This window comes from Oncorhynchus mykiss, chromosome 3, assembly GCF_013265735.2.
Source record: "Oncorhynchus mykiss isolate Arlee chromosome 3, USDA_OmykA_1.1, whole genome shotgun sequence".
Classification (NCBI taxonomy): domain Eukaryota; kingdom Metazoa; phylum Chordata; class Actinopteri; order Salmoniformes; family Salmonidae; genus Oncorhynchus; species Oncorhynchus mykiss.
The window spans coordinates 76517142-76530916 of NC_048567.1; the positions used below are offsets into that span (position 1 = coordinate 76517142).

The window sequence follows — 13775 nt, forward strand, 5'->3', positions numbered from 1 at the left end:
CAACTTTCCTGCAGTTCCCGCTTCCACTGGATGTCACCAGTTTGTAGAAATTTGTTGAGGTTTTTCCTTTGTGTAATGAAGTACCATAGCTCAGAACGAACGTCACTTCATGTGTACCTTTTGATAGAAGCTCGTAACCAGAAAAGTAGCGTCTGTTTGTTTTGCTCCTGTATTGAACACAGATCATCCCTTCTTTAATTTGATCGATTATATATGTTTAGAAATACCTAAAGTTGTATTACAGAAGTAGTTTGAAATGTTTTGGCAAAGTTTACAGGTAACTTTTGAGATATTTTGTAGCGACGTTGCGTAAGTTGGAAGCGGTGTTTTTCTGGATCAAACGCGCCAAATAAATTGACATTTTGGATATATATCGATGGAATTAATCGAACAAAATAACCATTTGTGATGTAGGAGTGCCAACAAAAGAACCTTGTCAAAGGTAAGGCATGATTTATATTTTATTTCTACTCTCGTTTCATACTCTCATTGTTTACTGTTGTGCTATCATCAGATAATAGCATCTTATGCTTTCGCCAAAAAGCCTTTTTGAAATCTGACATCTTGGCTGGATTCACAACGAGTGTAGCTTTAATTTGCTATCTTGCATGTGTAGTTTAATGAAAGTTTGATTTTTACAGAAATGTATTTGAATTTAGCACTCTGCATTTTCCCTGACTATTGCCCATGTGGGACGCAAGCATCCCGCCTACCCCAGAGAGGGTAACTGCCATCCAGAAATCAGCTGGTAACTTCCATCCAGGAATCAGCTGGTAACTACCATCCAGGAATCAGTGGTTAACTGCCTTTAAGGATTTAGATGGTAACTACCATCCAGGAATCAGTGGTTAACTGCCATCCAGAAATCAGTAGTTAACTTCCATCCAGAAATCAGACGGTAACTACCATCCATTGAATCAGCCGGTAATTACAATCCAGGAATCAGTGGTTAACTACCATCCAGGAATCAGAAGTTAACTAACATCCAGGAATAAGTGAATAACTAGCAAACAGGAATCAGATGGTAACTACCATCCAGGAATCAGACGGTAACTACCCTCCAGGAATCAGTAGTTAACTTCCATCCAGAATTTAGATGGTAACTACCATTCAGGAATCAGCTGGCAACTACCATCCAGGAATCAGAAGGTAACTACCATCCAGGAATCAGTGGATAACCACCATCCAGGAATCAGATTGTATCTACCATCCAGGAATCATATTGTAACTACCATCCTGGATTCAGTGGTTAACTGCCATTCAGGAATCAGATGGATACTGCCATCCAGGAATCAGATGGATACTGCCATCCAGGAATCAGATGGTACTACCATCCAGGAATCAGATGGTACTACCATCCAGGAATCAGATGGTCACTACCATCCAGGAATGTGATGGTCACTACCATCCAGGAATCAGCTGGTATGAGTAAGTGGCATGTGTACAGTACCGTGTTCATATTAAGACAGTGTTTCCCAATCTTGGTGCTTGAATGTTTGGGCGGTGTATACTATGTGTATCCAGTACATACGACTGACAAATCTTGAAACAAACTGTGTGTGTGCGTGTGCGTGCGAACAAAGGTCAGAATTCTATTTTGCACTTTCATCTTTCATGTGAACAAACATATTCAATATGAACAGACATCAGACATGCAAAATGTATTCTCAAGTACACAGTGCATTCGGAAACTATTCACACCCCTTGACTTTTTCCACATTTTGTTATGTCACAGCCTTTTTCTAAAATGGATTAATTTGTTTTTTCCCCTCATCAATCTACACATAATACCCCATAATAACAAAGCAAAAACACGTTTTTAGAAATGTTTGCAAATGTATTAAAAACAAAACTGAAATATCACATTTACATAAGTATTTAGACCCTTTAGTAAGCACTTTGGTGACGCACCTTTGGCAGTCATTACTGTCTTGAGTCTTCTTGGGTATGACGCTACAAGCTTGGCACTCCTACATTTGGGGAGTTTCTCCCATTCTTCTCTACAGATGCTCTCAACCTCTGTCAGGTTGGATGATGAGTGTCGCAGCAGTTATTTTCAGGACTCTCCAGAGATGTTCGATCGGGTTCAAGTCCAGACTCTCCTGCATTGTCTTTCACTCCTGCATTGTCCTTGGCATTCAATCTTAGTTTCATCAGAGCAGAGAATTTTGTTATCACGGCCTAAAAGTCCTTTAGGTGCCATATGGCAAACTCCAAATGGGCTGTCATCTGCCTATTTTCCCAGGAGTGGACTTCTGTCTGGCCACTCTACCTTATGTAGACAGGTGTGTGCCTTTCCAAATAATGTCTAATCAATTGAATTTAACCCCGGTGGACTCCAATAAAGTTGTACAAACATCTCAAGGATGATCAATGGAAACAGGATGCACCTCAGCTCAATTTCGAGTCTCAAAGCAAAGGGTCTGAATACCTATCTAAATAAGATATTTCTGTTTTTTTATTTTTTATAAATTCGCCAACATTTTTTAAATCTGTTTTTTGCTTTTCATTATGAGGTATTGTATGTAGATTGATGAGCAGAAAAAAATAAGTAATACATTTTAGAATAAGGCTGTAACGTAACAGAATGTGGAGAGGAGTCTGAATAATTCCCAAATGCACTGTACTTAAAATATCAAGTGATTATTGAAGAATGCAACTTGTGGATGCCTTATGCCTCTTACCAAATCAGAAACGTGTTTGTTAACAAAGTAAATGTAATAAACAACATAGTAAACTTGTTGGTCCAGTGGATGGTCTTTGTGGCCATGACTGTCTGTGAATGTGCACAGACAGTCATTGCATTTCTCCACCCTTTTCATTTGTCTGTTTACAGGAACAATGGCGGTGTGTCCACTTTGTCCTGTATTAACTACAGATTGTTCCTTTAACCTTTAACCTAACCTTCTGCCCAGTGTGGTTTAACTTGTCTAAAGTATGGTATCTTTATAGTTGTATTATTTTGTCAGTTTTTTTTGGTGTTGAGTATATTATTTATATTGTAAATATTGTGTTTGTGATTGTATGTAAAACTGAATAAACAAAGTTTTCCAACAACAAAAAACACAAATTACTTTTAATATGTTTTTTTTCTTCTCAGAAACAAAAGCCATACAATAAAGCAAATGAAAATACATACACTTCTGTACAGGCATCGCAGCACATTCATGCACACATTCTAAGGCTATTTCCTCAAAGTGGCCACATGTACATCAGAAGAGACTTCTTACACGACAAATAACGTGAGACTGACATTCAATTTGTGGTAGAGGGGGGATTGACCCGACAAGCATTTCTCACACGTTTCTCATAGAAAAATGCAGAATCAACCATGCTTTCGACACATATAGTTTTACAGTAGTGGAGACTCATCAAAAAAAATAAATACAATTCATTTAAAATGGAGGGATTCTCATTGAAGAGGAATGAACGGTTGGAACAGAATGGAACGAGTACAGACGTCATGGAAGAAGACCCAGTGGAGCATAAAAACAAAACATTAAGCGGTAACAGAAGTGGACGAGCAAATATTTAGTGTGTATTTTGACATGACAGAATGCCACATGTAAATGCTTGTTCTTTTTTTTTCACTGGAGTAGATTTGACCATCGGGGTATGACTAATCTGCTCCAAACAGAATCCAATTGAGTAAGGACATTCACAAAATCATAATGGCCAAAAAAAGTGACATAATACTTGTCTTCCATATTCTGAAAATAATATACTCAGCCATTTGAGTTTCGCTGGTCATTGCTGAAATCACAGTTAAAACGCCAGAGTAAAAACACAATGGGTTGTCAAACGTTGGTTCACCACATGAGGGCAGTAGGCCCTACATAACAACATGAATAATTGCTTAAGATTTGAATACGGTGGTGCTTCACTAAACCTGCGATGTTAGATAGAGGAAGTAGTCACGGAAAGAATATCTGGCCTCCAAACATGCAGTGAACACACAGCTACACATAGGTGCATTGATATTTCATATGACGTGTAAGTGCTTAACTCTGGCCATTCCATTTTAGGCAGGTTTATTTTTACATTTTTTTTAAAATGTTGGCACAATTTTGCAACAAAGAACTTTGCTAGACGCTCTTTCTCCCCCATACCAAATGATGCTTTATACAAAGACTCATAACATAAACAAAGTAATGCAGTGAATTGTTTTAAAGCAAAGCTTTAAAATACATACACTTCACACCATTTATATTGATGTAGTTCAGTCTCATGATTTATAAATCTTAGCCAAAGTACAGAATAATATTTTTTCGACACTCAGTAATCTTTATGGTTGGACTATATATGTCAATTTATTATATGAGTTAAAAGAGTGACAGAGCAAAAAAATAAACATGTTTTATATATATCTATATATCTATGTATGTATATGTATATGTATATAGCTTACTTGTGGGTATGATGTGGGTGTTACACGTTTGATAGGCTGATCTGTAAAGATAGTGGACTCTCTCAATCTTTACTGGGACGGTTGCAGGGGTAGAATAATTTTAATGTTCCGAAGGAGAAGAGAGAGAGCTTGATGCTTTAGTCGTAGCAACCTGGACTCTCGTTGCCCGTCCGCTCTTCAAAAATCAGCAGTGAACTCTGACCTTCCATGATGCTTATACATGCACAGCGAAGAGGAGAGGAGTGGCACTTATGGGAACCAATCAGCCAAAACCAAATGTATCCATAGAGGGGTGCTTTGCAGGCTGGTCTAGAAGGGTAACAACAGACGCCGGCTCCCAGCGTCATTACAGGGTTCTAATATCCCTTTGTAGGTGAATAGTTGGACCAAACTGGACAAGCTTCTATCTATCCTCCATCCTTCAACCATTCAAAAGAAGAGGGGAAAAGAAGGTTGGAAGTCAGAGGAGACCAATACAGATGTGTTCTGTTGTTCTGGAGAGAACAGCTGATGTGTTATGTTGTTCTGAAGAGAACAGCTGATGTGTTCTGTTGTTCAGAAGAGAACAGCTGATGTGTTCTGTTGTTCTGAAGAGAACAGTGGAAGTCAGATGTGTTCTGTTGTTCTGAAGAGAACAGTGGAAGTCAGATGTGTTATGTTGTTCTGAAGAAAACAGTGGAAGTCAGTTGTGTTCTGTTGTTCTGAAGAAAACAGTGGAAGTCAGATGTGTTCTGTTGTTCTGAAGAGAACAGTGGAATTCAGATGTGTTCTGTTGTTCTGAAGAGAACAGTGGAATTCAGATGTGTTCTGTTGTTCTGAAGAGAACAGTGGAAGTCAGATGTGTTCTGTTGTTCTGAAGAGAACAGTGCAAGTCAGATGTGTTCGTTTGTTCTGAAGAGAACAGTGGAAGTCAGATGTGTTCTGTTGTTCTGAAGAAAACAGTGGAAGTCAGATGTGTTCTGTTGTTCTGAAGAGAACAGTGGAAGTCAGATGTGTTCTGTTGTTCTGAAGAGAACAGTGCAAGTCAGATGTGTTCTGTTGTTCTGAAGAGAACAGTGCAAGTCAGATGTGTTCGTTTGTTCTGAAGAGAACAGTGGAAGTCAGATGTGTTCTGTTGTTCTGAAGAGAACAGTGGAAGTCAGATGTGTTCTGTTGTTCTGAAGAGAACAGTGCAAGTCAGATGTGTTTGTTTGTTCTGAAGAGAACAGTGGAAGTCAGATGTGTTCTGTTGTTCTGAAGAGAACAGTGGAAGTCAGATGTGTTCTGTTGTTCTGAAGAGAACAGTGGAAGTCAGTTGTGTTCTGTTGTTCTGAAGAGAACAGTGGAAGTCAGATGTGTTCTGTTGTTCTGAAGAAAACAGTGGAAGTCAGATGTGTTCTGTTGTTCTGAAGAGAACAGTGCAAGTCAGATGTGTTTGTTTGTTCTGAAGAGAACAGTGGAAGTCAGATGTGTTCTGTTGTTCTGAAGAGAACAGTGGAAGTCAGATGTGTTCTGTTGTTCTGAAGAAAACAGTGGAATTCAGATGTGTTCTGTTGTTCTGAAGAGAACAGTGGAAGTCAGATATGTTCTGTTGTTCGGAAGATAACAGTAAAAGTCAGAAGTGTTCTGTTGTTCTGAAGAGAACAGTGGAATTCAGATGTGTTCTGTTGTTCTGAAGAGAACAGTGGAAGTTGGAGGAGACCAATACAGATGTTCTGAAGTCAGATGTTTTCTGTTGTTCTGAAGAGAACAACTGTGCTTTTTTCTTTATTTTCTTTCTCTACAGAAAGCTCTAAAAAAAAATCCAACAACATTTTTAGGCCCCAAGTCATCCAAGTCACCCACGCCCTACCAAGAGATTTACTCTGTGATATTTACATTGATTAAACTCGCCAGCATGCAAAAATTTCTTTGAATACGGTTTGCGAAGAAAGCAAAGATGCAAACTTTTTAGGAATAAAATAAATACAGTATTTACTTGTATATAGAAAGAACATAAAATGTAAATGTTTTGATAAAGTAGCCATTTTTCTTTTTTTTTTACCAAATATTGTTTCAAACATACCTTCAGTGACATTGCTGCTTCTTAAAAATCTTTGGTTGAACAGTCCAAAACCCGACAGCTTCACACCCTTCTTTACATCACACAACTTTACTACTTCTTCTCTTTTTCATGCATCACACTCACTGACATCATCACTGACATGATTTCCTCTTCCTGTTCTTGTGCTGCCCTGCTAGAGAGATCACAATGGCCTCCCATAGCCAACATTCAACAGCTTACACAGCCACACCCCACAAACTGCACTTCCTCTATCCCCCCTAGTTCGCACCACGAAGGAGTCCTTCCAAGAAGAAACAAAGACACACACACACACACACAGGTAAAAGACGAGATCAGAAGGAAAGAGGTGAAACCTAAGATTAAACTTAGAATACAAACTAAAAAAAAGGAAATATATTCCCTCCGTAGTTAAAAAGAACAACAACCCAAAATAACTAAAAGCCAGGGGTCGCCAAAAGGTCAGCTCATCGTTTCTGTGAGCCGCTCATCACTTTGGAGACAAAGTTGACGATGGCGCTGGCGGGCTGATCGGGGTCCATCTCGGCAAAGAGGTGACTGACGTTGTCAGTTGTGCTTCCTTGCTTCCGAGCCACAAACCCAAAAAACCTGGAAAAGGGAAGGGATGTTGTCAATGTCGTTTATAGGCTTGTTCTAACTGGTCAAATTCATCTGTAGGAAATCATATGAATCAGAGATGAAAAGTGTGTGTGTGTGTGTGTGTGTGACCAAATGGGAGGTTTGAACCATGGTTGTTTTCATGCTACAAGACTGTTTTAGCTGTTTGAGCTAAAGCATATTACTTCAGGTCTTAGGCAAGGTTACTCATCACTTGAGCTGGTTCACCCAAACACATCCATTATCATTGATGCTTTACTGTATCCATTAAGAGATATTGTTCTGCTAAATTGTTTGTGTTCCATCTCTATAGTTCCATGGTTAGTCTCTAGGGGGCGCTCCATGCCACTGTTAACGTTTGGAAATATTTAAGGCTCAATTCAATTCAAATCGGCGAAGTTCGGCTACATCTCTGACTGAGCCGACATATGCAGCGTTTACAGAGACTGTAGTTTCCGAGAACAGGTGAATATTGCCTTTAGATTTCAATAGCACTATAGCACTGAACATTAAGGGATATGGATTGAATAGAAGCCTTTCTTCATTCTGTAACCAGGGCCTGAAACTAACTTTGAGGAATACATTCACACTATTTATTAGCATTTCGTTGGAGCATTTTTTAAAAACTTTTTATTTGCCCTGGCTGTAATGATAAATATTTCACAGTAATTATAATGATATTTTGTCTACTTGATTTACTCTTTTGCCTGTTAGACCATATGAGTTTATATAATTGAGCCCTAAGTCATAACTCATAACGGTAAATTCATAGGCACTTTGATCCCTGAGTTTAAAACCCCAAACCATGACATGCTGTAAATTGTAAACTCTGACTGCCAACACTGGGTTTTGTTGGCTAAAGGAGCACTCTTTTATATTCAGCCCAGTCATCTCTCTATCCATCTATTCTTCCTCTCTGAATCGTTGGTGGGGAGCTTTCATCCCTTCTTCTCTCCCCTGGTTTGATGTCTGAGCTACTAAATATCGCCTTTTATTTGATTTAGGATGGAGGAGAGTACTAATTGAAATCACATGGGCCAATGTATTAGAGGCAGATCAGGAACTGATGATAAGTCTGTCTACGTGAATAGTCCCCCCCCCCCCCCCCCCCCCCCCCAAAGAACCATTGTGGTCAAGCTAAACAACTGATTTGAAATCAGATCTAACTAACCTTAGTTCTAACTGGTGCCGTTAGGTGTTTAACATCAAAACCATCCTTGGACCAGTTGCTGAAAGTATCAAGCTAAGTTGCTTCACTTTCTTCAGTGGTTCTGCAACTGTCAGTCAAAGTAAGGTTGGGCAATCTATAAACAGTACAGACAAAAGTACACTAGGACTACCCCCTCTGTACCGGTACCCCCTGTATATAGCCTCCACATTGACTCTGTACCGGTACCCCCTGTATATAGCCTCCACATTGACTCTGTACCAGTACCCCCTGTATATAGCCTCCACATTGACTCTGTACCAGTACCCCCTGTATATAGTCTCCACATTGACTCTGTACCGGTACCCCCTGTATATAGCCTCCACATTGACTCTGTACCGGTAACCCCTGTATATAGTCTCCACATTGACTCTGTACCAGTACCCCCTGTATATAGCCTCCACATTGACTCTGTACCAGTACCCCTTGTATATAGCCTCCACATTGACTCTGTACTGGTACCCCCTGTATATAGCCTCCACATTGACTCTGTACCAGTACCCCCTGTATATAGTCTCCACATTGACTCTGTACCGGTACCCCCCTGTATATAGCCTCCACATTGACTCTGTACCAGTACCCCCTGTATATAGCCTCCACATTGACTCTGTACCGGTACCCCCTGTATATAGCCTCCACATTGACTCTGTACCGGTACCCCCTGTATATAGCCTCCACATTGACTCTGTACCGGTACCCCCTGTATATAGCCTCCACATTGACTCTGTACCGGTACCCCCTGTATATAGCCTCCACATTGACTCTGTACCGGTACCCCCTGTATATAGCCTCCACATTGACTCTGTACCGGTACCCCCTGTATATAGCCTCCACATTGACTCTGTACCGGTACCCCCTGTATATAGCCTCCACATTGACTCTGTACCGGTACCCCCTGTATATAGCCTCCACATTGACTCTGTACCGGTACCCCCTGTATATAGCCTCCACATTGACTCTGTACCGGTACCCCCTGTATATAACCTGCACATTGACTCTGTACCGGTACCCCCTGTATATAGCCTCCACATTGACTCTGTACCGGTACCCCCTGTATATAGCCTCCACATTGACTCTGTACTGGTACCCCCTGTATAGAGCCTCCACATTGACTCTGTACCGGTACCCCCTGTATATAACCTGCACATTGACTCTGTACCGGTACCCCCTGTATATAGCCTCCACATTGTTATTTTACTGCTGCTCTTGAATTATTTGTTACTTTTACATTTTTTTTATGTATTTTCTTAAAAATGCACTGTTGGTTAAGGGCTTGTAAGTAAGCATTTCACTGTAAGGTCTTCTTCACCTGTTGTATTCGGTGCATGTGACAAATAAAATGTGATTTGGTACTCAAATGCATATACTGTATACTTACTTGGCTGTGCCCCCATCAGGTTTATTCCACCTATAGAGAGATAAATAAACAGTATTATATCATGTAACATTATGTATGATACATTCAGGTCATAGGCCCCATTCATTTCAAACAGCAAAGATTACTGCCTTTCGTTTACTGTCCTCGAAAGTGTGTGTGTGTGTGTGTGTATGTCTGTGTGTGTATATGTACAGTATGTATGTGTGTGTGTGTGTGTGTATATGTATGTATGTGTGTGTGTTGTAGCTCAGTGTGGACACTCACCTTCTCTCCTGAGGGTCGACATCACAAAACGTGACAGTGTTGATAGGGTAGTGGCGCCGGAAGAAACGCCTGTTAGGTAAAAACAAGGTTTAGCACCTCATAGACTACTACAGCACAGCGCACGTTGGATTGAAAAGAGCCCTCAGTCAGAGTGAGCCGTTTGAAATATTGTCATTGTGGTTCAAATATTGTTGATCAGTTTTAAAAATGCAATATAGAGTCTTGTAGAGTGAACTCTCATCGCGATGAAAAAAGTAACGCGGCCTATACTTTTCATGGGTAAACTGTCCCTTGAAAAAGTGGGTAAACTGTCCCTTAAAAAAAGGTGGGTAAACTGTCCCTTAAAAAGGTGGGTGAACTGTCCCTTGAAAAAAGGTGAGTAAACTGTCCCTTAAAAAGGTGGGTAAACTGTCCCTTTAAAAAAGTGGGTAAACTGTTCCTTAAAAAGGTGGGTGAACTGTCCCTTGAAAAAAGGTGAGTAAACTGTCCCTTAAAAAGGTGGGTAAACTGTCCCTTAAAAAGGTGAGTAAACTGTCCCTTAAAAAGGTGGGTAAACTGTCCCTTAAAAAGGTGAGTAAACTGTCCCTTAAAAAGGTGGGTAAACTGTCCCTTAAAAAGGTGAGTGAACTGTCCCTTAAAAAGGTGAGTAAACTGTCCCTTAAAAAGGTGGGTAAACTGTCCCTTAAAAAGGTGAGTACACTGTCCCTTAAAAAGGTGTGCAAACTGTCCCTTAAAAAGGTGGGTGAAATGTATTTACTTGTGTTTCCCCTACACTATAACCCTACACTCTACACCCCTACTCCACCCCTACTCCACCCCTACTCCACCCCTACTCCACCCCTACTCCACTATAACCCTACCATCTACACCCCTACTCCACCCCTACTCCACTATACCCCTAATCCACTACTCCACCCCTACTTCACTATAACCCTACACTCTACACCCCTACTCCACCCCTACTCCACTATACCCCTAATCCACTACTCCACCCCTACTTCACTATAACCCTACACTCTACACCCCTACTCCACCCCTACTCCACTATACCCATAATCCACTACTCCGCCACCACTCCAATATAACCCTAATCCAGTACTCCACCACTCCACCCCTACTCCACTACTATACCACTACTCCACCACTACTCCACTACTCCACCTCTACTCCACTACTACACCTCTACTCCACAACTACTCCAGTACTCATTCACTACCCCTACACCCCTACTATATCCCTACTCCACCACTCCACCCCTACTACACCACTACTTCACCCCTACTCCACTATGTCACTACTCCACCACTACACCCCACACCCCTACTCCACTATTCCACTACTCCACCCCTACTTCACTACTCCACCACTACACCCCTACACCCCTACTCCACTACTCCACCACTCCACCCCTACTCTACCAGACCCTTATCCCACTACTCCACCCTACTCCACTACATCCCTACTTCACTTCTCCACCACAACACCCCTACTCCATTACTCCACCCATACTCTCCTACTCCACTACTCAACTACACGCATAATCCACCACTACACCCCTACTCCATTATAATCGCTTGTTTGTCCTACTCCCTACTCCCTACTCACTTCCTCTGGTTATCCGTCAGGGTGATGCCTTGGGGCGACACCTTGAAGTGCACAACGGTGGCGGTGGGTGGGGACGCGGCGGCCATCGTCTCCGAGATCGCCTTGGCGATGGCCTGAGGTCCCGTCAGAGACTCCATGTCCACCGAGTTGATGTACAGCACATTGCATGCTGGGGAAAAAAAGAGTGAGGTGTAGCTAATCAGCACAGTGCATTTCACACTGGAAAGAGGAGAGAGGTCAAAAAGGAGAGAGATGATGTCATGGGCTTTTCAATACTACAACATATATTGGTTTGGTTGTAGTGCTTTCTGTTGTGACGTGACATGACCAACAGTTTACATTCGTTTAATTTATAGGATGTATTATGCATGCTTAAGATCAGAGTAACATGGAGTAATCTATTACAAAATGCTATTTGTCGCACACTGACTGGACAAAACATTAAGAACACCTTTCTAATATTGAGCTGCACCCCCTTTTGCCCCTCAGAACAGCCTCAATTCGTCGGGGCGCATGGACTCTACAAGGTGTCGAAAACGTTCCACAGAGATATTGGCCCATGTTGACTCCAATGATTCCTACAGTTGTGTCAAATTGGCTAGATGTCCTTTTGGTGGTGGAGCATTCTTGATACACACTGGAAACTGTTGAGCGTGAAAACCTGAGCAACGTTGCAGTTCTTCACACACTGAAACCGGTGCCTGGCACCTACTACCAAACCCGTTCGAAGGCACTTAAATCATCACCCTCTGAATGGCACACATACACAATCCATGTCTCAATTGTCTGAAGTCTTAAAACTACTTATTTAACATTCTACAATGATTGAATTGGTGTAACAAGTGACCTCAATAAAGGATCATAGCTTTCCCTGGATTCACCTGGTCAGTCTGTCACGGAAAGAGCAGGTGTTCCTAATGTTTTGAGAAGTCAATATATACTATGTAACACAACAGTTTATAGCTTTGCAAATCATTGACATGTAAAATGCTGAATGCAAATACAGTACATTCTTGACAGTTTCCAATGCTGTTAAGGGAATTAATTTCATACATATCACAATTGATATTAGTAGGTTTAAAGTTCTGCGTTTCTGCACACATAAAAAAAAAAAAAAAAGGGGCCATCTGCATTTTCATGCAAGAGAATTTCAAAGACGGTACATGCTTTCTGGGACAAGGCTGCACGGGAGAAAAGACTGTCAGGGGTCAAAACCATTCAGTCATTGGACAGAAAACATTTCAGGCACTGTTAGCGTTGTTGTCGTTTATTAGATGTAGGATGAGACAAACACACACACACACACACACACACACACACACAGACTTCTGAGGCAGACATCAGAGATATGGGTCAGAATGTAGCAGTCAGGAACCAACAGTCCCATAATAGGAAGGACACATGATTTACCACGGGAGTCAGCAGGGACGCTCTGCCCTATCGTGACACGGAGGTGACATCACCAGTGTGGGGACAACAGTGGAACGGTATAGAGAGTAAGTCACAAAAAGCTAACAAACTAACAACAAAATAAGATGACTTTTCCATTACATAGAAATGTGCTCAACCAGACCCAATAGTCAACACAATGGTATGCAGCTTTCTAACCTGCTCCATGTTTCAGGAGGTAGTCAGCCTGGTTGGTTGGCGTGGCGATATCTGGGACATCCTGGTGGAGATCTGAAACACAGCAGGAGACGATTCAGAAACTCCCCACAGCACATTGTACATATCCATTTAAAATGACACAAACACGCATTTACACATACACAGGCACATAGACAGACAGACAGAGACACAGGCACATAGACAGACAGACAGAGACACAGGCACACAGACAGACAGACAGAGACACAGGCACATAGACAGACAGACAGAGACACAGGCACATAGACAGACAGACAGACAGACAGACAGACAGACAGACAGAGACACACTCCTGACCTCACCTCTGGTAGGGATGACCAGTTTACAGGGCAGGGCCTGTGGAGTCATGGCGTGCTGGTACACCAGAGCTGACAGACAACCTACACACACACACACACACACAAAAAAAGAGAGATTAGTATTAGTTGTGCCAACAGGACAACAATTCTTTAAAGATTACATATCTTCATCAAGACATGTAGATCACACACCCTGGAACCACACCCCATACCATACCCACACTCACCCCATACCATACCCACACTCGCCCCATATCCTACCCACACTCACCCCATTCCATACCTACACTCACCCCATACCATAACCA

The 13775-nt window shown here is 41.6% G+C and overlaps 1 protein-coding gene across 1 annotated transcript in view; it reads right to left on the reverse strand.

The window, feature by feature from the left end:
- Positions 1-3062: 3062 nt before the first annotated feature.
- Positions 3063-13775, reverse strand: part of LOC110520604 (tensin-1) — a 337260-nt gene continuing 326547 nt past the window's right edge. The window contains 6 exon segments of the mRNA XM_036975231.1: positions 3063-7058; positions 9653-9682; positions 9917-9985; positions 11522-11690; positions 13130-13201; positions 13471-13548. Of these exon segments, the coding sequence (XP_036831126.1) occupies positions 6917-7058; positions 9653-9682; positions 9917-9985; positions 11522-11690; positions 13130-13201; positions 13471-13548 (560 nt within the window). The 3' untranslated portion in view covers positions 3063-6916.